Genomic DNA, 23,928 nt, shown 5'->3' with positions numbered 1-23,928 from the left:
TTTCCATCTTCTACACTTTTCAAGACAGTCACTGAATTCGGTAAACCCCATATTCACCATCTTTTTGCGAGCCATGTATGTTGCTAGATCTTCTCTCTCTTAAGTTTCTAGCTTGTTGGCAGTAGGTACCTGTGGCTGGCTGTGTGCTGGTGTTTTTTTGAAGTCAGGCATAGAGTGTGGCTGGTCAGGTGGCTCTTGATTAATCACAGGGTGTTTTGCTGGGTGTAAATGTTCAATTGTCTGAGCCCAGTTCTTGGGTAGTGCCAGAGTCTGTGATTGAAAGAAGTGTTTCCCTTGGTGAGCATTCCTGGAGTGAGACCATGGGAGCGTGTGGATCACTGTGGTGGCAGCTCACCCCTGTAGTGTGCTTTTCCTTAGGCTTGCTTCTTTTGGATGAATTAGACTGGTGTAGAGGAGCATGCTTGCTCAGAATCTGATGACTCTTCTAAGCCAGACTGAGACTGTGTGATTTGTGACTCAGGGTATGAGCCTTCACATATTCTGCAGTCTGCTGGGCAGAGTCTTTGGCGATGATGTGGCTGAGCTGACTCTCCCCGCCATCCTGCCTTGTGGCATCTTCATTGTGCCTCAAGGACAGCTGCTTCTTTCTCTAGCTGGAGCAGCTTCAAGGCGATGTCTAACCCTCACTTTTTCCATTCAGTGGTGGCAGCAGCAGCAGCAGCAACAACATTAGCCTTGGCACTGGCAGTAGCAACTACTTTCTTTCCTGCTTTTTGTCTGAGTTTCTTAAGTTCTATGGCTGCTTATTGCTTACTATAAAGAGCCTTTGATTTGGCAGTCACTGCATCCATTTGCAGTTTAAGAGCAATAGAGCCCATAGTGGACCTGCTGGAATGACTTGTCTTGTGTGATTTTAGGGACCTAGAACTTCTAGAATTGCTAGAACTGTGTCTGGAGTTGTCAGAATGTTGAGACTAATTTTCCCCTGCAGGGGCTGTCTTTAATTTCTATTTCACTTCCACACATCTCTCTGGCTTTCATAGGCTTATGTGTCCTTCTAGATCTTGAACCCTTCTCACTACCAAGGTTGGTTTGTGATGTGTTCTGTTCTGATTGCTTAGTTACTGCTTTGTCTGCCATAGCCTTGCACTAATAAAATAAACCCCCTTTCCTTCTCTTTTTTTTCTTTCAGAACACCTTTGCAGAGTGAACTTTGGCTTTGTGCCAAATGTTGCAGGAACATCAAGGGGGAGGGGAGAAATTGAGCTCAGATACTTTGCTTGAAACTGAAAGAAGCTGGAAGTCCTTATATGGCAATCCTCTTTTTTTTTTTTAAATAGCCTGCAGGCAGAGATTGTGTGCCTTAATGGTAATTTTGTTTGAAGAAGCAAAAATGGGGGGAAGGGCACAGCCTCTTACTCCGTGCAAAACACTTTAGCTAACTGATTATGCAGGATTGCATTCTCTTTGCAGGGAAGCTGGCTCCACACTATCTGAAAGGCCTCATGAAATCTGTACAAATCCTTTGCTTATAGACTTGAATACAAGCTCTACAATTCTGTTTATTCAAGCAGACCAGTCTCTCACTGAAATTCATACAGTAAAATTCCAAGCCATGCAATTTTTTTTTAGCTTGCTAAACTTCCTCAGAGAGAATGTTTCCTTGAATGCACCAGAGCTGCCTTCTATATAACTCTCCAGCAGCGTTATCAGGCTGTTTACTTTAACAGTCCAGATTTCTCCTCAAAACTGACACCACAAGTACTTTAAGCAGTGCAATTGACTTTAACAAACTTTTATTTGTTCTGCTAGAGATAGATCTGAGGCTTAGGGCTTTCACACTGCATACTTCTTCTTCAGGTCACACATTAGAAGCTTTTAAGCAATGCACTTGTAACTCTGCTCTTTCTTTCACACTGAGGCATGCTTATAATTATTCTGTATAAACATGTCCACTAAAATCTTTGTTAGTAGAATCCACTGAGTGAGCAGGATTTTTCACTCCCCCTGAGAGTTTTACTATAGTATCCAGATTTTTCACAGTACTGTTCTAGGCAAAGTATAGAGTAGCTTCAACAGCCAGCTTAAACCATCCCTTAGTAGAAGCTTTACCAGTAGACTTTCAATTCTTAAGCAAATCTTCTTTATTATAGTACTCATACTAGCCAAAGAAAATCCAATTTATACTTCAGTTGCTTACACAGAATTGTTGCCTTCTACACTCAGCCTGTATCTAGCCACCTCAGAGGCCAGGATATGGCTAGAACCTCAGCCTAGCTGAGAAGAAAAGCTGTAACACTCAAAGGGGAAAAACTTAGGGAAAATAAATGACTTGGGGCAATGGTAAAAAATCTTGATGGAGTTACAGTAGATTAAGGAGGAATCAGCACTAGAACAGCTGTTGATCACAAAGCATGCTAGGAAGACTGGTCTAGAGTCAATCACAGTATATTGCAAAATACAAAGGGGGGGGGGAGCCCCAGTACACAGTGCTGTATCTATACACAGACAATGCAGTTGAGTACAAATAATACTCATATTAAATATAAATAACAATACACCCTGCATCCATGAATATGGGGGGCAGAACAGAGAGCAAATACAAATCATGGTGAATTACAATAAAAACGGTAATAATAATGTTGTTCAGACAATATAGAAATATACAAAGTGCATCCAATTCTGAACACTGTATTAATAACAACAATCTAAACACAACAGTGTACAGCATCCCCGAGATAGAAGGCGTGCCCCAGAGAGCATCACCGGAGAGTTAAAAAAAAAAACTTCTAGATTAAATTCCACCACTGATTTATAGAACCATAATTTGATAATGGCAGAACCGAAAATAATATCCTAACAAGGATCATGTTATAACCACATGGTTTACCCACAGCATTAGCAAGCAACATGCTTCATATGACAATTCTGGAGCATCTGATTATTATATAATTATGTAGAAAAGCAAGTTATGTTGCTTCCATATGAGATTAACTTTAATTCAGAAAAACGTCCAACAAAGAAAGATTGTCAAAATCTTTCGTGCAATTAAAGAGAGCCACTCACATTCTTGCCGGATAAAATAAACCAAAGCGAGCTTACTGTTGTTGAAGACGTGCAAGACATTGCGTTTATGCACAGTATTCTTGTTGAGTTCTGGCAAGAACAAAGCATGACCATGAAACATAATTGGTGATCTTGTGCAGTATATTTGCATTATTTCCACCACATGCATAAATCGCAAAACTTTAATTATAAATGGTCTTGGATATTTGGATTAGGGTGCACCCAGTGAAGAAATCCTATGAGCTCTTTCAATGTCAAAACTGCATTGAATAGATATGTAAAAAATCTAAGGTATAAGATCTTCTAGAAATTGTATGGGATTAGAGCCTTCTCTGCCTTCAGGTATTCCCAAAATGTGAATATTGCATCTCTTTGAGAGCCTCAATTTATTTTTCTAAATGTGTCATACATTTGGCAGTGTGCTGTAAGGCCTTCACATTCTCCTCAGTAACTCCAGTTTTATTTTCAAGAACCTCGATTCTAGAATGAAATGAGGCCATATCTTGCTTCATCTGAGCAAGCTCACAGGTAATGACCATGGTGGCTACCTTTATATCAGTTAATAATGACTTCAAGTACTTCATTTCTTCAAGCAGAGTAGCAAGGGTCAAGTCATCACACTTATCGGGCTAATCACCGCTGAAGCATCCTGCTTGCCAGGTTTATTGGAAGCCACGTATCTTCGAATTGTTGACGATCGCAACAAATGAAGAAAAAGTGCTATGGAGAAATGGTAAACGTTTAGCTGCAATCTCCTGGAGCTCTCTAACTTGCAGCAATCATTAACAGTACTCACCAGTGCCCCCTGGTCTTGTAAATCTGAAAAGGGCACTTTTTGTTACATTTTATATGATTGTAAAGTACTGTTCTCCTTTTTGGACCAATGTTTGGCGTGCTTTTTCTCAGATACTTGCCTTGACTGAGCCCATTTCCTTTGGTTTGTTAATTGCATGTTCTATGCTATTGTCACTAACAATGTTTGAAGATCATATTAGATTTGACTTCTTATGCTTGCTGTACAAACAGTACTATTCTCTTGGAAAGATAGAACTGCTGTTCATTGTAATGCATGGTGGATTACTGTCTGTCTAACTGCTAAATATGAGAGGTTTCTGCCAAAATAATGAATACTTTGGTTAAACATGATTGGAGATAGATAGACTCTGCTATATTCCTCTTGCAGCTGATCTTGACACTGTCTTATATATCACTAATATGACTTTCTGGTACTGTATTTGGTTGTTGTATTAAGGTTTGTCTTTTATTTTCATTGTGTCAGAAAGAAAATTCAATAAAACTAATTTGAATTTAAAAAAAATCAGACCACCCCACCTGCTTTCTTCTCCTCCCCCCCAAAAGAAATATTGACTTAGTACATCATCAGTTTATCTCCCATTCCCCCTCCCCTCATTTCACCCTACAGGGCAGCGCCAGCTCCCCGTTTAGTCTCCCACATTCGAGGAAAGGGAAAAGGAGGAAGAAGTAAGGGGCGAGCCCCCCCCCCCCCCCCCCCCCCCTGGTAACGGTGAGGATCACGTGGGTGCGCGCGTGGAGTTTGGAGATCGTGCGAGAAAGCGGGCGCGTGCGTGCGCGCGCGCTGATGAGGGTTGCCGCTGTGCTGTGCCCGTAGAGCTGGCGCTGTTAAGATGGAGCTGTCTGCGGTGGGAGAGCGAGTGTTTGCCGCCGAATCCATCATCAAACGGCGGATTCGCAAGGTAAGGCCAGGTCAGGAGCTGAAGCGAAGGGTATGGGTTTACACCTTGCACGTTCCCTTGCCCCGACAAACTCTGCTGAAAGCACTGCAACGAGGGGAAAAACAAAACAATGATAATCACCCGTCCCGGGGAGCTTTATATGTGCACGGCCTTTTTTTTCTCTCTCTTGCATTGCAATGGCGCTGGATTTCACTTTTTTCTTTGCATTTTGCAGGGACGCATCGAGTACCTGGTGAAATGGAAAGGCTGGGCCATAAAGTGAGTGCATTTTACTAAAAAAAAAGAGGCTAGGTTTTATATGTAGGAGGAAGGAAGGAGTTGTCAAATTGTAATGGATACTGATTTTTTTTATATTTATATATACATACTGTATGTATTTCGTTCTCTTTTAATTTGACATTCAAATTTTCCCCTTTTGTTTTCTCTCGGCTTTTAATTTTCATCCATCCGTCCGCCTTCTTCCTCTCTGCTGACAGGTACAGCACTTGGGAACCTGAAGAGAACATTCTGGATTCCAGACTCATTGCAGCCTTTGAGCAAAAGTAAGTAGTTCCCCCAGCCTAAGGCCCCCTGGCCCCAGTTACAGGGGAGCTGTACTTTTTTCACAGCCGACATGGTTAGTGGCAGTCTGCATACCAGCATCTGAAAGCACTGTTAAGCATACCATTTATTTTTAGATGAATGCACTTATATATAGGCCTGTTAGGACCATATGGAACCTAAATCTTCAGTGGGACAACATGGTGGAGAATCAGCTTGGCCCATCCTGCTAAAACACTAGCCCATTGCGAAAAATGTACCATTATCATGTGGTATTGGAACTGTACCTATAACAAGCTATGATATGCTGCTCAGATATGTACCTTTTTTTAAATTAACCCTTTCCTAAAACACAAACTAGCTTGGATTTCTTACATGCATTTTGTAGCATCATTTGTGATGTTGAGTGTGAAATAGTTAGATTCTGTGCAGTTTGTAATACATGCTTCCCAGAGAATGGGATATGCAATGGAAGAGCCAAAAAAAATGGATAGCACCTGTATTTTAGAGGTTGGAAGAGAAGACCACTCAGCCATTGTGCTATCTGAAGTTTATCTGCTGATAGCAACATTACCTTTCTGTGTCAGACTTAGACTATGGCTGCACAGCATATTACACCTGAATGAGGCTGGCTTCCACATGCAAGCAGCAGTGAATTAGGTAATGATAGCAACAAAAAGAGCAAACTAGAGAGTAAATAGTCTGAAAGCAAACTTATTATAGTGACAAAAAGGTCATGTGAGGGGTTTGAACAGATGCCTGACTGCCAAGTTTCATACCACTTGGGGCTGCCTCGAGGGCAATAGTACTGTAAAACAAACACAATATAAATAAGATCAACATTAGTAAAATCATAATTATATAACTAAAACCATGCAAATAAAATCATTATTAATAAAACCATAAAATATAACATATATCAACATAAAGTTAAAATGGGAGAGTCTGGTATTCAATAGAACAACATGTAAAACGTTTTACACAAATATATACTTAAACATATTACAAGTAACATAGGGGTACTACATAGATTTTAAAATGTACATATCCAGATCGATGAGTGTACCGGCAAGCACCAATCTAGTGTCAGCTAGATGAAGAGTGCATGAATATCTCTAATTTAAAAAGATGGTCTTGTTAACAGAAAGAATTGCAGTAACACTCAGCTTACTCTCACACTCAGTTCAACTTGTGTTGCAATATCAACCAAGCTTGTTCTGTTGACACCTTAAAGTGGGTTGTGTGACTGGACTAGCAATCAAAAAATATTTTGTAAATAATGACTTGAAAATGAATAAATCTCAAAATAAAAGGGGTTTGGGTAATGTATCATTATTTGAATTTTAAAACAGAAGCTGTTCCTTTCATTATGTAAACAACAAACTGTAAAAACCCATGGAATATCCAAATTAGTAACATTGCACTGGTTTTGCATTTATTCTTTGGTCAGGAGTGAAGATGTTAATCGCTAAGAGTTTTAGTTGTGTTCCATTCGCTGTTGTGCATTCCAATGATGTCACATTGATGTGTATGACGCTTATTCACAACTGTAGCCAGTCTATTCCAGGAAGAAAAGAGGGGGTGTAATTAATATTAGAAACAACTTTAAATGCACTTGTTTTGAGGTAATATTCAGGTATGGTGTCCCTATTATCGATAGCTTTACATACTGTACTCGTATGAGAAACATTATATAATATAAAACATTTGCACAAAACAAATCACAGTAGAACCAAGGCAGACTGATCAAAGCATTAAAAGTATAAGTTAAGATGTATAAATAAAATAATTAAAAGCAGCCATAAGTCATAAATAAGCAACGTAGACCATCACAAATCATAAAAAGACAGGAGATCACTACAACTTATGAAAAGAGAGACAGGTCTGGTTCCTGGGTTTAGACCATACGGAATGACAGTATTGAACTGAAAAATGAACTTTTGTTTTGACCTAAAAAAAAAAAAAATCTGTCTGTATTTCCACCTCTCCAAGATGGTTTAGTTTGAGCCAGCGAATACAATTTGTAATACACAATTTGTAGTCCACAAAAGAATGTTTCATCTCTGTATATAGGCAAAACTCAATAAAAGGCATACAGCCTTATATACCACTCCTCCCATCTTACAATTGGAAAATTGTTTTAGTTTGTAAGGTGCACCCATACTGGGATTGATGATGGTGTTGATCTTAATATTCACTTCACAAATGGAAGAATTTATTTATTTTTTGTTACATTTGTACCCCGCGCTTTCCCACTCATGGCAGACTCAATGGGGCAATGGAGGGTTAGGTGACTTGCCCAGAGTCGCAAGGAGCTGCCTGTGCCTGAAGTGGGAATTGAACTTAGTTCCTCAGTTCCCTAGGACCAAAGTCCACCACCCTAACCACTAGGCCACTCCTCCACTTATTTTGGTCCTTATTTATAATGACCAAATGGTTGCTTATCTTGTTTCTTATGCCCTGGTAGTGCAGAAGGAACCAGAAGGTCTCCTTAGATTTTTCTCTCTTATTAAAGAAATAATTCATACTTTGGATAATGTGCCAGTGTTTCTTAAGCACATTAATGTCCTTTGGAGGGATGGTTGAAAGGCATGGCACATAAATTCTTAATAATTTCAATTTTTTAAAATTCTTCAAACAATTATGTAAATTCCGCTTCAGTAATATTCAGTGATTAGTGATTGATACATTTATCTATTATTAAAGGCTGCGTATCTGTATCCTTCGTTGATGCAGTATATTCTTATCCGTACATCTTTTTTCATTTCTACTGTTCTTTTCTCAAAGTGTTGACATCTGAACATAAACTTTTTAATTCCAAGTACTGGGTGTATGGAAGATTGGTCTTCAATGAGCGATTGTAGCAGCTCCTAAAGTCCTAATAATTAACATCTATGGGCTTTCTGTATAAATCTGTGATTGTAACAAATTTGTTCTTTGTGTGTATTATCAATATACTGTATCAAAAAATGGGATTTTTTGGTGGTCAGATTTCATCTGGAATTTTAGATTACCATCTGGATTATTGAGCCAGAGAAATGATCTAATTCCTGTTCTATACCTTTCCGTATCAAGAAAATGTAATCTATGTACTGTTTCCGTATAGTATTTTCCTTATAATGATGTTCTGTCAGAAATTTTGCTTCAAAATCTGTTATGTATAGATTTGCCACTGAGGGTGCCTTAGTGGCACCTATGGCAGTGCCTTTAGTCTGCAGTTAGAAAACCATTTTGAAGTGGCATTATAGAGAGAAGAGGACATTTCTCTGGTAAGTGAACATTATTTTGCTCTGTGCTTTGGGAATTTAAGGATTAGGGTTTAAAGGAGGAATTGTAGGTTATTGATAGGCAGAATAAAAAAAAAAAAAGCAAACTTTATCAACTAGTCTCCATACCCTTTTCCCCCTAGTTATAAGCCTGAACTTTGTAGCATTTAATAGGCATAGCTGGGCCTAGTTCAGTCTTAGGGGAAAAGAGAGAGAAGCAAGCATTAATTAGTTTCCGTGGAGGGGCATGTGATGGATATGTGACGGGGCGTGACAGCCGTATTTTCGAAAAAGATGGGCGTCCATCTTTTGTTTCGATGATATGGTTGGTGCCGGGCAAATGCATCGGATTTGGGCGGATTTGAGCTGGGAGGAATAGTTTTTCAGCGATAATGGAAACCGAAGGCGCCCAGCTCAAAAACGAATAACTCCAAGGTATTTGGTCGTGGGAGGGGCCAGGATTCGTAATGCACTGGTTCCACTAACTGAATGGAAAAAGCCCTTCCCTTACTAATCTGGAAAGGAACGGGCATGCATGAAGGAAATTGAATGCAAATGAGCTGCTCACTGTTAGCTCATTTGCACACGATTTCCTTCCTAAGGAGGGTGCCCGAACTGCCCAGATGACCCCCCCTGACTTCCCCAGTGGTTAACCACCTCCCACCCTTAAAAAAACAATGTTTCAAACTTTTTTTTTTTTAGAAGAGGAGTTTGGTAGCCGTGTTAGTCCACTCTTAAGGTTATCAATAGAAATCAAACAAAATAAAACATGGAAAAGAAAATAAGATGATACCTTTTTTATTGGACATAACTTAATACATTTCTTGGTTAGCTTTCAAAGGTTGCCCTTCTTCATCAGATCGGAAATAAGCAAATGTCTCCGATCTGACGAAGAAGGGCAACCTTCGAAAGCTAATCAAGAAATGTATTAAGTTATGTCCAATAAAAAAGGTATCATCTTATTTTCTTTTCCATGTTTTATTTTGTTTGATTTATTTTTTAGAGTATGTCCTTTGCTATGCCTCCGTCGCTGCGATGGCAGTTGAAGACGTCTTTCCCTGCAACGGGAGTTGAGAACGTCCAAAATGCTTCCAACACCCTGTTTGTTTATTTGGATTGTGGATCACAAGTAGCAGCAGTGGGATTTGAACCAGCCACCTCTGGATTGCCAGACCAGTGCTCTAACCACTAGGCCAGTCTGCCACTCCTCCACGTCCTTGAAATTTGGTTGTCCCTGTAGGGGGGCAGTTCAGGATGTCCAAAATGTTTGAAAGAAAGACGCCCATGCCTTCGTTATGCCTCTGCTGACACACACATACCTCCCCCGCCTAGGGACCTACATACTGCCCTCCCCCCCCCCCCCCCCCCAGTGATGGCCAAACTTTAAGGAAGTGGAGTGGTATGAAGGAGTGACAGACTGGCCTAGTGGTTAGAGCACTGGTCTGGCAATCCAGAGGTGGCTGGTTCAAATCCCACTGCTGCTACTTGTTATCCACTATCCAAATAAATAAATAAAGAGGGTGTTGGAAGCATTTTGGACGTTCTCAACTGCCATTGCAGGGAAGGACGTCTTCAACTGCCGTCGCAGGGACAGAGGCATAGTGAAGGATATGCTCTTAAAAACAAAAAAGTTTGTAAAGTTGCTTTTTTTCCGGGTGGGAGGTGGTTAATCACCACTGGGGAAATCAGGGGAAGTCATCCCCGATTCCCTCCGGTGGTCATCTGGGCAGTTGGGGCACTTTTTGGGGACTTGTTCGTGAGAAAAAAGGGTCCACAAAAAGCGGCCTAAATTCTCGCTTCTGCCGCCCTTCTTTTTTCCATTATTGGCCTAGGGCGCCCATCTCTCCTCAGCCGATAAACACGCCCCAGTCCCGCCTTCACCACGCCTCCGACACGCCCCCGTCAACTTTGTTCGTTCCCGCGACAGACTACAGTTGGAGTCGCCCAAAATCTGCTTTCGATTATACTGATTTGGGCGCCCATGAGAGAAAGGCGCCCATCTCCCGATTTGGGTCGAAATATGGGCATCTTTCTCTTTCGAAAATAAGCTGGATAGTGTACAACCCTTTTCCTATAGTTTTATGTTTCAACTTTTTTATTGATGGATCCAAACAACCGACACAACCATTGCATTTAACGTACAACAATGCTAGATACAAACTGCGCTCCCCAAACAATGGAAAGCGTATTTACAAAAATGCAAAAACATAAGAATCCACATTCTCCCATCAATCGTTTTCTCCCATTTTCCCCCCTCCCTATCCCTTTTGCGAAACTCCTCCCCCCCCTCCCCATATAACCTCCCCCAGTGGAGCATTGTGTGTCTCTGAGACTTTCCCTCAGTTCCTGTTACCTCTTGTTTAATAGCAGACTACATCCTCTGGGGCTTAACACCTGCAAGTACGAACCCCAAATCTTTGTAAACCGCACCAAGCTCCTCGAGGACCCCCATGCCTCCCTCACCTCCCATGATGCCAGCAAGTGTAACTGATTCCTCCAGAGCCAATAGGCCGGTGGCTACGCAACTGTCCAGTGTTGCAGTATACTTTTGGGCCACCAGGCTCATCTTTCTACTCAAGAGTCGAGTTCCCTTAGGTTGGTTACAGAACGCCCCTTGCTTGTCAAGCACAAAGTGATCCCAAGTTCCTATCAACGGGGACCCCCTCAATTGAGACATGAACCTCCCAATCTCCCCCCAAAAAGCTTGTACTCCTGGGCATTCCCAGAAAGCATGAAAAGTGTGTGAGGAAAGTGGCCGCATTTTACACATGTAGCCCCCTGCAGAAAGTCCGCATGGGCTAGTTGTTGTCCTAACATATATGCCCTCATTATTGTCCGATATCCACTCTCCCGGAGCCTCTCATCAGAACTAAGAGTTGGTATTCTTTGCAACGTGCGCCCGACATCCCATCCCATTTCCTATAGTTTTAAACTGAAACTTTCTGTAGAGGTAGAAACTTTTCCTGTAGTTTTAAGCTGAAATTTCTTCTAGAGGTAGAAACTTATCAGCCAAAGAACATTAAAAAGGATAGTAGCAAGGCTCAAAATTTGTTCTAAAAGACAATTATTGTCTGTCTTTTGCACTGCTACTGACCTGAATTAGGTATTAAGATGTGAGGAAGTAGAATATTTGCAAAGGTTATTAAGGGCAAACAGATTACTGAGTTAACTTGAATTTTCTTCCACAGCCTACAACATTAACAGTTTCTAGAAGGCACAGCAGGACCTAGTAAAGTCTTCAATCCCACTCACCCCTAGCACAACTCTAATAGTCTGTTGTTCTAATTAAGATAACAAGGGAGGAGTGCTCTTACAGAGTTTTAATTACATTTCATTACTCTCTAGGAAGAAAACACTAAAGAAATTACACAGTATACCATATAAGCTAAAGACTTTTTAAATATTAGACTAATGTCTTTAATACCTTAGCAAGTTTTAAATTATTGAAAAACTTAAAAATACTATGATGGAGACAGCAGTCCAGCAGCGAGAGGGGTGCTATCCAGTCTTTTGCTTTTGTCACATGTATGATTATCTCCCAGTTGGTGAGCAGCTATATATGTGTTCCCGATGCAAAAAGCTCCTAGCTCTCAGAGAATAGGTCTGTTTTCTTGAGACTAGAGTAGCAAGACTTGGAGGAGCTGAGGGAGACAGAGAGGTACGTAGAGGAGACCTACAGGAACGTTGTAGAGATGTCCCACCTGGAACCTGTTAGCCCCTGTGCTGCCTTGGAGGAGGGAGGTCTCCTAGAAAGAGAGCATCACCCTAGTGAAGTAGGAAGTACTCCTGTAGCCTGGACCTGCCCACCAAGGGATGCACTATCCTCTTGTACTGAGGATATGTCTCCAAGAAATTCTGCCTAGGCGAGAAGGATTAGGACAGCTGTTGTAGTTGGTGATTTGATTATTAGGCATGTAGATTGCTGGGTGGCTGGTGAACATGAGGATTTGCCTGGTCACTTGCCTGCCTGGTGTGAAGGTGGCAGACTTCACATGTCACCTAGACAGGATCTTAGTTAGTTCTGGGGAGGAGCTGGCAGTCTTGATACATGTGGGTACCAATGACATAGGAAAATGTGGGAGGGTGCTTCTGGAAGCCAAGTTTAGGCTCTTAGGTAGAAAGCTGAAGTCTAAGTCCAGGGTTCATTTTCTGAAATGCCCCACGTGCAGAACCCAAAAGGCAGACAGAGCTCCAAAGTCTCAATGTGTGGTTCAGACAATTGTGCAGGAATGAGGGATTTAGATTTGTTAGGAACTGGGCGCCATTCTGTGAAAGGGGGAGACTGTTTGTTTCGAAAGGATGGGCTCCACCTTAACCGGGATGGAACCAGGCTGCTGGCGCTAGCTTTTAAGAAGGAGATAGAGCAGCTTTTAAACTAGGAGGGGGGAGTTGACAGTCGCCCTTGAAGGATACTGTTGAAACAGGATGTTTAGGGAATCCCAGTAAAGAGGTTTCAGCAATGCTGAAAGTAGCCAGGTATGCTGAACGAGAGAGCAGGATAAAGGATGCATATTATCCCCTTCAATTTGTAAGTAGCTTGTAGATCTGTGGAAAAAACACAATTTGAAGTGCCTGTATACAAATACTAGAAGCCTACAAAATAAGATGGAATAGTTAGAATATAAAGCACTAAATGATGAGATAGATATGGGTGGAAGCAGTTGCTGACGTCAGCAGGAGGTGGCCATAGTAACCAGCCCACCTCTGAGGCATCAGAATCCTCCCTGTGCTGTGAAATTTGAACTGAGCAATTTGAATTTGCTTTTTTCCTGCACATTCTCTAGGGCTTTAAAATCGCTGCAGTTTTGCTGACTGAATTCACAGCTGTTTCCGGTCAGTGCTCCTTCCATAGCAAGAGCAATTGCTGATGTCAGCAGGAGGTGGCCATAATAACCAGCATTCACGCTTCAGGTGTCACGCCTAAGGGGTATGTCCCTTAGTGCGTCCCTTCATGCAACGCTTTTCAGCCTTTGGAGGCCTCTGATCATTGTTGTTTCTATATATTCTCACCCTTTAAGTCTGTTATTATTCTAGCTGAATAATAAAATTACAACTGCCACTTTTTAAATTTGTTTTCATTATGCTTATCGCATATTTGCTTTCGCACAGATGTTGAGTGCTTGTTTCAAAGTATTCCTTAAAGAATATTTAGAGTCCTGCTATATTGTTTAATTTCGTTTCTCATTCTATATAGACAATTCATTCTACTAATGGGTTTGATTCCTATTTTGCTATCCCAGTGATACATTCTACATGATGATATCCTTATTGGTTACCAACTTATCACCAAAGAAATCTCTCTGGTTTTGCTGCTAGCTATTTGAATCACAACAATCTGAACATTGTGTCTTTTACTAAACATCATACTAAAAAAGGCTCCAAAACCTTTGGTAATAAACAACACTTGATTAAACCACTGTCGAGCAACTTTACTTGTTGTTTTTCTCTCTAAGTTATATCAATTCTCGATTGGTTTTAACAAAGCTGTAATTTATTAAAATATTGGATAACTGATGCTCAATTTGATTTTGTTATAATCTCTGAAACTTGGTTACATGCAAAAGATGATCCTATTATTCTATGTATATGCTCACCCAGTTACTCCATTCTTCATTTTCCTAGAGCTTTAAAAAAAAAAAAAAAAAGGGGAGGTGGTTTAGCTATCATCTATAAATCTTTGAGATAAAAAACGATCTCTGAATTTCAGTCTCCTAATCTGGAAATTGCTACTTGTTCTGTATCTTGCGATTTCTTTATTTAAACCTATCTGCCTTCTAATGTTATATTGTCCTCCTAATTGTTGTAACTTAGTTGAGGCTGATCTTACCAAATCCATCCCCAGTGCATGATAATGATAATATCATTCTCCGAGGACAAGCAGGCTGCTTGTTCTCACGACTGGGTGACGTCCGCGGCAGCCCCCATCAACCGGAAGAAGCTTCGCGGGCGGTCCGCACGCAGGGCACGCCCACCGCGCATGCGCGGCCGTCTTCCCGCCCGTGCGTGACCGTTCTTGCCAGTCTTTTCTTTTCCGCGCCTGGAGAGAGACGTGTTCACCTATCTCTCTTCATCAGCCCCGGAAAACCGTTGCGTTGTTCGCGAACCTTCGTTATTTTCATTGTTATTCGTTGCGTGTTCCCCAAAAGTTTTTTCTTCTGTTAAAAAAAAAAAAAAAGAACGCGCTGTTTTTTTCCCTCGTTTTCTAGCGGGGGCGTCGTGTTGCGGCCTTGTGGCCGCGCGGTCGAGTTGTTTTTCGAGGTGTGATTTTACCGCCACCATCGACGACTTTGATTTCGCCGACGCGATTTTTCTGTCGATGTCCTCGAAGGTCCCGAGTGGATTTAAGAAGTGTGGTCGGTGCGGCCGGCCTATCTCGCAGACCGACACTCACGCTTGGTGTCTCCAGTTCCTCGGGCCGGAGCACGATACCAAGTCGTGTACTTTGTGTCTTGGTCTCCGGAAACGGACTCAAGTTGCGAGGCAAGTTCTTCGGGACCATCTTTTTGGAACTTGCGCCGGCCCCTCGACGTCGACCTCGACTGCATCGGTATCGACGGCCGGTTCTTCAGTACCGGTATCGATGTCCGCGAAATCGGCACCGATGGCATCGACCCCAGGAGCACAGGTCCCGTCGGCCCGCCGGTCCTCCGGTCCTCCGGTGAGGGTAGGGGTGAGAGGCCGCGTGGGCAATCGGCCCCGGTCACTCCCTCTGCTCATGGCCCTCGGGACCGAACCCTGTCTGACCCGGTCCCTCGAGACCGAGGGGGATCGACCTCCTCCTCCTCCATTCCACCTGGCGCCGATGACGGGCACCGCAAGAAACCAAAGAAGCACAGTCATCGGTCGCCATCGATGCCCCCGGCGCCGGAGAGGAGTCGACGCCGAGTAAGCATCAGCGTCGAGAGGAAAGGTCCCCCTCGGTAGTGGAGGTACCGACGTGTCAGGGTCCTAGCACTTCGGTGCAGTCTCCTGGACCCGAGCAGCTTCCGGCACCGACGCCTCTACCGGCCCCCCCCGTCTTTCCCGGCAGCGGGCCTGGACGAGTGCCTCCGAGCCATCCTTCCGGGGATCCTGGAAGGGCTGATGCGCCAGACTGTGCCGGCGCCGGGGGTGCTTGCGCCGTTGACTGTGGCGCCGGCGAGCTCTAGCCCGGTGCCGAGGCCTTCGACACCGACGCCGCTTGCGGCGCCGGTCTTGACCGCCACGCAGGTGGAGTCGACGTCGATGGAGGGAGCTTTGTCCCCGCCGGCGCGGGAGTCCACCGCTCGACGACAGCGAGGCCTCGGTGCCTCGACGTCGAGCCGGGCCCGGTTGAGGACTCAGCTGCATGAGCTTATGTCCGACACCGAGGAAGAGGCCTCGTGGGGGGGAGGAGGAGGACCCCAGATATTTCTCCTCAGAGGAGTCTGTGGGCCTTCCCTCCGACCCCACGCCTTCACCAGAGAGGAAGCTCTCGCCTCCTGAGAGCCTCTCCTTTGCCTCCTTTGTCAGGGATATGTCTATATGCATTCCCTTCCCCGTGGTCTCTGTGGATGAGCCGAGGGCTGAGATGCTCGAGGTCATCGATTATCCATCACCACCTAGAAAGTCCTCCACGGTGCCGTTGCACAATGTCCTCAAAGAGACACTGCTTCGGAACTGGATGAGACAATTATCTAATCCCACCATCCCCAAGAAAGCAGAGTCCCAATACAGAATCCACTCGGACCCTGAGTTAATGCGGCCCCAATTGCCTCATGACTCGGCGGTCGTGGATTCTGCTCTCAAGAGGGCACGGAGTTCGAGGGATACCGCCTCGGCGCCCCTGGGGCGGGAGTCTCGCACTCTGGACTCGTTTGGGAGGAAGGCCTACCAATCTTCCATGCTCGTGACCCGCATCCAGTCTTACCAGCTCTACACGAGCATCCACATGCGGAACAATATGAAGCAACTGGCGGACCTGGTTGACAAGCTCCCGCCGGAGCAGTCCAGGCCTTTTCAGGAGGTGGTCAGGCAGCTAAAGGCGTGCAGAAAGTTCCTGTCCAGGGGTATATATGACACCTGTGACGTAGCATCTCGTGCTGCGGCCCAAGGTATAGTGATGCGCAGGCTCTCATGGCTGCGTGCCTCTGACCTGGACAACTGCACCCAGCAGAGACTGGCTGACGTCCCTTGCCGGGGGGATAATATTTTTGATGAGAAGGTCGAGCAGCTGGTGGACCAACTGCATCAGCGGGAAATCGCCCTCGACAAGCTCTCCCACCGGGCGCCTTCAGCATCCACCTCAGCAGGTGGACGTTTTTCCTGGGCCCGGCAGGCTGCACCCTATGCTTTTACCAAGCGTAGGTACACCCAGCCGGCCCGAAGGCCTCGTCAGGCACAGGGACAGCCCCAGCGCGCTCGTTCTCGTCAACAGCGTGCGCCTAAGCAGCCCCCTGCGCCTCCACAGCAAAAGCCGGGGACGGGCTTTTGACTGGATCCATGGAAACATAGCCGCCCTCAAAGTGTCCGTACCGGACGATCTGCCGGTCAGAGGGAGGTTGAAATTTTTTCACCAAAGGTGGCCTCTCATAACTTCCGACCAGTGGGTTCTCCAAATAGTGCGGTGTGGATACGCCCTGAATTTGGCCTCCCTGCCACCAAATTGTCCTCCGGGAGCTCAATCCTTCAGCTCCCATCACAAGCAGGTACTTGCAGAGGAATTCTCCGCCCTTCTCAGCGCCAATGCGGTCGAGCCCGTACCACCCGGGCAGGAAGGGCAGGGATTCTATTCCAGGTACTTCCTTGTGGAAAAGAAAACAGGGGGGATGCGTCCCATCCTAGACCTGAGAGGCCTGAACAAATTCCTGGTCAAAGAAAAGTTCAGGATGCTTTCCTTGGGCACCCTTCTGCCAATGATTCAGAAAAACGATTGGCTATGTTCCCTGGATTTAAAGGACGCATACACTCACATCCCGATACTGCCAGCCCACAGACAGTATCTCAGATTCCGCCTGGGCGCACGGCACTTTCAGTATTGTGTGCTGCCCTTTGGGCTCGCCTCTGCCCCGCGAGTGTTTACAAAGTGGCTCGTGGTGGTAGCGGCGTATCTACGCAAGCTGGGAGTGCACGTGTTCCCATATCTCGACGATTGGCTGGTCAAGAACACCTCGGAGGCAGGAGCCCTCCGGTCCATGCAGTGCACTATTCAACTCCTGGAGCTGCTGGGGTTTGTGATAAATTACCCAGAGTCCCATCTCCAGCCAACCCAGTCTCTGGAATTCATAGGAGCTCTGCTGAATACCCAGACGGCTCAGGCCTTCCTTCCCGAAGCGAGGACCAACAACCTCCTGTCCCTGGCTTCGCGGACCAGAGCGTCTCAGCAGGTCACAGCTCGGCAGATGTTGAGACTTCTGGGTCATATGGCCTCCACAGTCCATGTGACTCCCATGGCTCGTCTTCACATGAGATCTGCTCAATGGACCCTAGCTTCCCTGTGGTTCCAAGCCACCGGGAATCTAGAAGATGTCATTCGCCTCTCCACCAGTTGCCGCACTTCACTGCTCTGGTGGACCATTCGGACCAATTTGACCCTGGGACGTCCATTCCAAATTCCACAGCCCACGAAAGTGCTGACGACGGATGCATCTCGCCTGGGGTGGGGAGCTCATGTCGATGGGCTTCACACCTAGGGTCTGTGGTCCCTCCAGGAAAAGGATCTGCAGATCAACCTCCTGGAGCTCCGAGCGATCTGGAACGCACTGAAGGCTTTCAGAGATCGGCTGTCCTGCCAGATTATCCAAATTCGGACAGACAATCAGGTTGCAATGTATTACACCAACAAGCAGGGGGGGCACTGGATCTCGCCCCTTGTGTCAGGAAGCCGTTGGGATGTGGCGTTGGGCTTGCCAGTTCGGTATGCTCCTCCAAGCCACATACCTGGCAGGTGTAAACAACAGTCTGGCCGACAGACTGAGCAGAGTCATGCAACCGCACGAGTGGTCGCTTCATTCCAGAGTGGTACGCAAGATCTTCCGAGAGTGGGGCACCCCCTCGGTGGACCTTTTCGCCTCTCAGACCAACCACAAGCTGCCTCTGTTCTGTTCCAGACTTCAGGCACACGGCAGGCTAGCGTCGGATGCCTTTCTCCTTCATTGGGGGACCGGCCTCCTGTATGCTTATCCTCCCATACCTTTGGTGGGGAAGACCTTACTGAAGCTCAAGCAAGACCGCGGCACCATGATTCTGATCGCGCCCTTTTGGCCCCGTCAGATCTGGTTCCCTCTTCTTCTGGAGTTGTCCTCCGAAGAACCGTGGAGATTGGAGTGTTTTCCGACTCTCATTTCGCAGAACGACGGAGCGTTGCTGCACCCCAACCTTCAGTCTCTGGCTCTCACGGCCTGGATGTTGAGGGCGTAGACTTTGCTGCGTTGGTTTTGTCAGAGGGTGTCTCCCGTGTCTTGCTTGCCTCTAGGAAGGATTCCACTAAAAAGATTTACCTTTTCAAGTGGAGGAGGTTTGTCGTTTGGTGTGAGAGCAAGGCCCTAGAACCTTGTTCTTGCCCTGCACAGAACCTGCTTGAATACCTTCTGCACTTATCAGAGTCTGGCCTTAAGACCAACTCAGTAAGGAATCACCTTAGTGCGATTAGTGCTTACCATTATCATGTGGAAGGTAAAGCCATCTCTGGAGAGCCTTTAGTCGTTCGATTCATGAGAGGCTTGCTTCTGTCAAAGCCCCCTATCAAGCCTCCTGCAGTGTCATGGGATCTCAACGTCGTCCTCACCCAGCTGATGAAACCTCCTTTTGAGCCACTGAATACCTGCCATCTGAAGTACTTGACCTGGAAGGTCATTTTCTTGGTGGCAGTTACTTCAGCTCGTAGAGTCAGTGAGCTTCAAGCCCTGGTAGCTCATGCTCCATATACCAAATTTCATCACAACAGAGTAGTGCTCCGCACCCACCCAAAGTTCCTGCCGAAGGTGGTGTCGGAGTTCCATCTTAACCAGTCAATTGTCTTGCCAACATTCTTCCCCAGGCCGCATACCCGCCCTGCTGAACGTCAGTTGCACACATTGGACTGCAAGAGAGCTTTGGCCTTCTACCTGGAGCGGACACAGCCCCACAGACAGTCCGCCCAATTGTTTGTTTCTTTCGACCCTAACAGGCTAGGGGTCGCTGTCGGGAAACGCACCATCTCCAATTGGCTAGCAGATTGCATTTCCTTCACTTATGCCCAGGCTGGGCTGGCTCTTGAGGGTCATGTCACGGCTCATAGTGTTAGAGCCATGGCAACATCAGTGGCCCACTTGAAGTCAGCCACTATTGAAGAGATTTGCAAGGCTGCGACATGGTCATCTGTCCACACATTCACATCACATTACTGCCTCCAGCAGGATACCCGACGCGACAGTCGGTTCGGGCAGTCGGTGCTGCAGAATCTGGGGTGTAAATCCAACTCCACCCTCCAGGACCCGCATTTATTCTGGTCAGGCTGCACTCTCAGTTAGTGGTTCTTCGTAGGTCAATTTTCTGTTGTATCCTCGCCGTTGCGAGGTTCAATTGACCTGGGTTCTTGTTTTGAGTGAGCCTGAGAGCTAGGGATACCCCAGTCGTGAGAACAAGCAGCCTGCTTGTCCTCGGAGAAAGTGAATGATACATACCTGTAGCAGGTGTTCTCCGAGGACAGCAGGCTGATTGTTCTCACCTACCCTCCCTTCTCCCCTTTGGAGTTGCGTTTCATAGTTTTTGCTTGTCATTCAACTGGCGGGAACGGTCACGCACGGGCGGGAAGACGGCCGCGCATGCGCGGTGGGCGTGCCCTGCGTGCGGACCGCCCGCGAAGCTTCTTCCGGTTGGTGGGGGCTGCCGCGGACGTCACCCAGTCGTGAGAACAATCAGCCTGCTGTCCTCGGAGAACACCTGCTACAGGTATGTATCATTCACTTTATGGTTGGAGATGTTAATTTACATCTTGAAAACATTACCAACCAATACACAAGAATTTCCTAAAATTCCTTAATAGCAGAATGTCCTCTCTTGTTAAGGTCCTCAATTATATATATTAGCAACTAAATTTACAGACTCTCTTTTCATCTTGGATTTTCATTGGACCCCAATACCTTGGTCAGATCACAGTAGCCTCTTTTTTTTTTTTTTTTTTTAAATTGCACTAGAAGAAAATTAATTGTCATTCCAAATCTTGAAATTTATTACATTCCTTTAAAACTAGAGGTAAAATTGTCCTTTTAAAATTCTGGTCCAATGAGTCATTCAGCAATGGAATGATACTTGTAAAGCAGTCCTTGATGTAATTGCACCTGTGAATGTCAAATCTCATCTGAAAAGATTATCTCCTTGGTTCAATGATGATCTTTTACAAATGAAACGTAAATGCAGGAGACAGGAGAGAATTTGGGCCAAGTACAAATCCACTGAACAATCGATCGCTTGGAAAAAGCTTTAAAAAATCTACAAAGGTATGATCTCCAAAGCGAAAACCTCCTACTATTCCAAATTCATTGATGATACAGTAGTCAACTCGAGGGAACTTTACTTATTAATAGTTTATTGGACACTCAACTAATAACCAATTCATTTGATCCCACACCTACTGCCAACCACTTGGCTACTTTATTTTAAACAGAAAATAGCTAAAATCAGACTACAACTTGACAATATCTTTTTATCTATAGACTATTTCCTCTTACATGAGCCTTTACTGCCTCATTCTCAAGCAGATAGAATCTAGTCCATTGTTCATCTAATCACTACTGATCAGGTCAAATACGCAAATTCACATTGCTTGATAATATGCCCTACTTATCTCCTCCAGTCAGCTCCTCATATATATTCTTGTATCATTTGTACTCTAATCTCACTTTGATGTTGTCTCAAGGTTTCTTTCCCTGTAGCCTAAGTTTTTAGTTTCCAACTATAGACCAGTAGCCTCAATTCCTCTTCTTGTTAAAGTAATGGAAGTAAAGTAATGGATTGACTTGTCATGTGCCAACTTATGGAGTATCTCCAGCTTCATGCTGTTTTGCATAGTTCACAGTCTGGTTTTAGGCCCTCTTACAGTACAGAAACTGTGCTTACCACGCTCTAACTTTAGGAGAGAATTAAGTTTTGGCAACAAAATTGATACTTCAATTTGATCTATTCAGTGCCTTTGATACTGTTGATCATAATATTCTTTTAGATATTCTTGACTATTACGGAATCTGTGGAGTTGTCCAGAAATGTTTTTCTGGCTTCTTAAGATCTAGGTCGTATCAAGTCAAACAATCAGGTGTACTTTCTTCCACTTGGTCTCCTAGCTGTGGGGTCTCTCAGGGTTACCCTCTTCCCCTATCTTGTTTAACATAATGATGATACCTCTTGGTCATCTTTTAGAAAAACATGGTCTTTCGACATACATATATGCTGATAATGTCACCATTTATATCCCATTCTCTAAGGAATTACTTGACATAACGCACATGATTAGTATAGGGATAAAACTAAACTTAATACGGATAAAACTAAGTTTTTAATTATAACTAACCGCCATCCTATGAATCTTAGTAACTTTACTATTAAGAACAAAACCTATTCCTTGGAGTCACAATAGATCGTTTCCTCACCCTTGAAAACTAAGTCTAAGTTGACCTCGAGTTTCTTTCACTCACTTTGGAAGCTAAAGAAATTGAGGCCATTTTTCTCTCAATGTGTCTTTTGTACTTTGATTCAATCCCTTGTCCTCACCAAATTCGACTATTGCAATTCCATCTATGCTGGACTTAAAGGTGGTCCTCTCAAAAAATGACAAACAGCTCAAAATACTACTGCTCGTCTTATTTGTGGATCTTCTTTCTTCGCCAAAGCCACTCCTCTTTTATACGAGCTACATTTATTACCAATAAGAGAATTTGGTGAATGAAAACACATAATTTGAAAGATATTCTGTTTGGTCAACCTCATCATATATGAATAATCTAATTGAATTACCCCTTGTAATACTGTTCCATCATCTAGAGAATGTCTTGCCTTACATTTCCCTATCTGTAAGAATGTGATATATAAAACAATTCACTCTGCTAATTTGTCCTAGCAAGGCACCAAAATTTGGAATTCTCTTCCTAAATCAGTTAAGTTTACAGATGATTACCTAACTTGAGAAGTCTTCTAAAAACACATTTCTTCAGTCTGGTCTTTCTGAATACAAAGAACTGTATTTGAATTTTACCCATACCCTTTTCTTAATTTTGTTTCCCATATTGTCCTTAATTATACTCTCACCTATCCACCCTAATTATTTGCTCTTGAGATAGTCTAAAAACCTGGTTACTGCTTATGTGTTAATTTGTTCTTGAAATTACTGTAATTTTTGTTCTGTACATTATTATGTTTTCACTTTGTAAGCCACATTAAACTTTAGTCTAATTCGGGCTAATGTGGGGTATAAAGTAAATAAATATAATAAGTATCTCAGAGATTTGGTGTAAGGAGGACAGCCAATGGGGACACTGTGTTAAATAAGTCCTAATAAATAATTGTAATCGCAATGATAGGATCAAATTGGAGGGAGTGTTGTGCTATATGTTAGAGGGAATTGAGTCAAGTAAAATAAACATTCCACATGAAACAGCTGCGTGGGATCATTTTGAATAGAAATTTCATGTGTGAATGGAAGGAGTATCCTTGTAGGGCTGTACTACCGTCCACCAGGACAGAATGAAGAGACAGCTGAAGAAATGTTTACAGAGATTAGGAAAGCTGGCAAATTGGGCAACACTATAATAATGGGTGATTTCAGTTACCCCAATATTGACTGGATAAATGTTACATCAGGGAAATGAAATAAAATATCTAGATGTAATAAACAACAATTTCTTGGAACAACTGATCCAGGAACCGACAAGAGGGGCAGCCATTTTGGACCTGGTCCTTGGTAGCGTGCAGTGCAAAAGTGCAAGAGGTGGTGGTGTTGGGTCCCCTGGGAAGCAGTGATCATAACATGGTCAAGTTTGAGCTATTAACTGAGATGAACCCGCAAAGGAAACCTACTATAGCTGCATTTAATTTTCAAAAGGGGGACAAAATGAGGAAAATGGTTAAAAAGAAGCTAAAAGGATCGGCGGCTAAGGTTAGGACACTAAATCAAGCGTGGACGTTTTTCAAAAATACCATCTTGGAAGCCCAGAACAGATGCATTCCATGTTTTTGCAAAGGTGGAAAGAAGAGACAATGATAGCCAGCATGGTTAAAAGGTGAAGTAAAAGAGACTAATACGGCCAAAAGAATGAAAAAAGGACCCAAATAAAGAAAATAAGCAACATAAGCACTGGCAAGTCAAATACAAAGCATTAATAAAGAAGACTAAAAGAGAATATGAAGAGAAACTCATAATCACATTTTCAGGTACATCAGAAGCAGAAAGC

General features: G+C 44.1%; 1 protein-coding gene across 2 annotated transcripts in view; it reads left to right on the top strand.

The window, feature by feature from the left end:
* Nucleotides 1-4,666: 4,666 nt before the first annotated feature.
* Nucleotides 4,667-23,928, top strand: part of CBX6 (chromobox 6) — a 30,369-nt gene continuing 11,107 nt past the window's right edge. For both annotated transcript variants that reach the window (XM_030210890.1, XM_030210882.1), the window contains exons 1-3: nucleotides 4,667-4,742; nucleotides 4,957-5,000; nucleotides 5,219-5,284. In XM_030210890.1, the coding sequence (XP_030066750.1) occupies nucleotides 4,674-4,742; nucleotides 4,957-5,000; nucleotides 5,219-5,284 (179 nt within the window). In that variant the 5' untranslated portion in view covers nucleotides 4,667-4,673. The remainder of the gene's footprint in view (nucleotides 4,743-4,956; nucleotides 5,001-5,218; nucleotides 5,285-23,928) is intronic.

This window comes from Microcaecilia unicolor, chromosome 1 (assembly GCF_901765095.1).
Source record: "Microcaecilia unicolor chromosome 1, aMicUni1.1, whole genome shotgun sequence".
Classification (NCBI taxonomy): Eukaryota; Metazoa; Chordata; class Amphibia; order Gymnophiona; family Siphonopidae; genus Microcaecilia; species Microcaecilia unicolor.
This window is presented reverse-complemented; position numbering and strand designations above follow the sequence as displayed.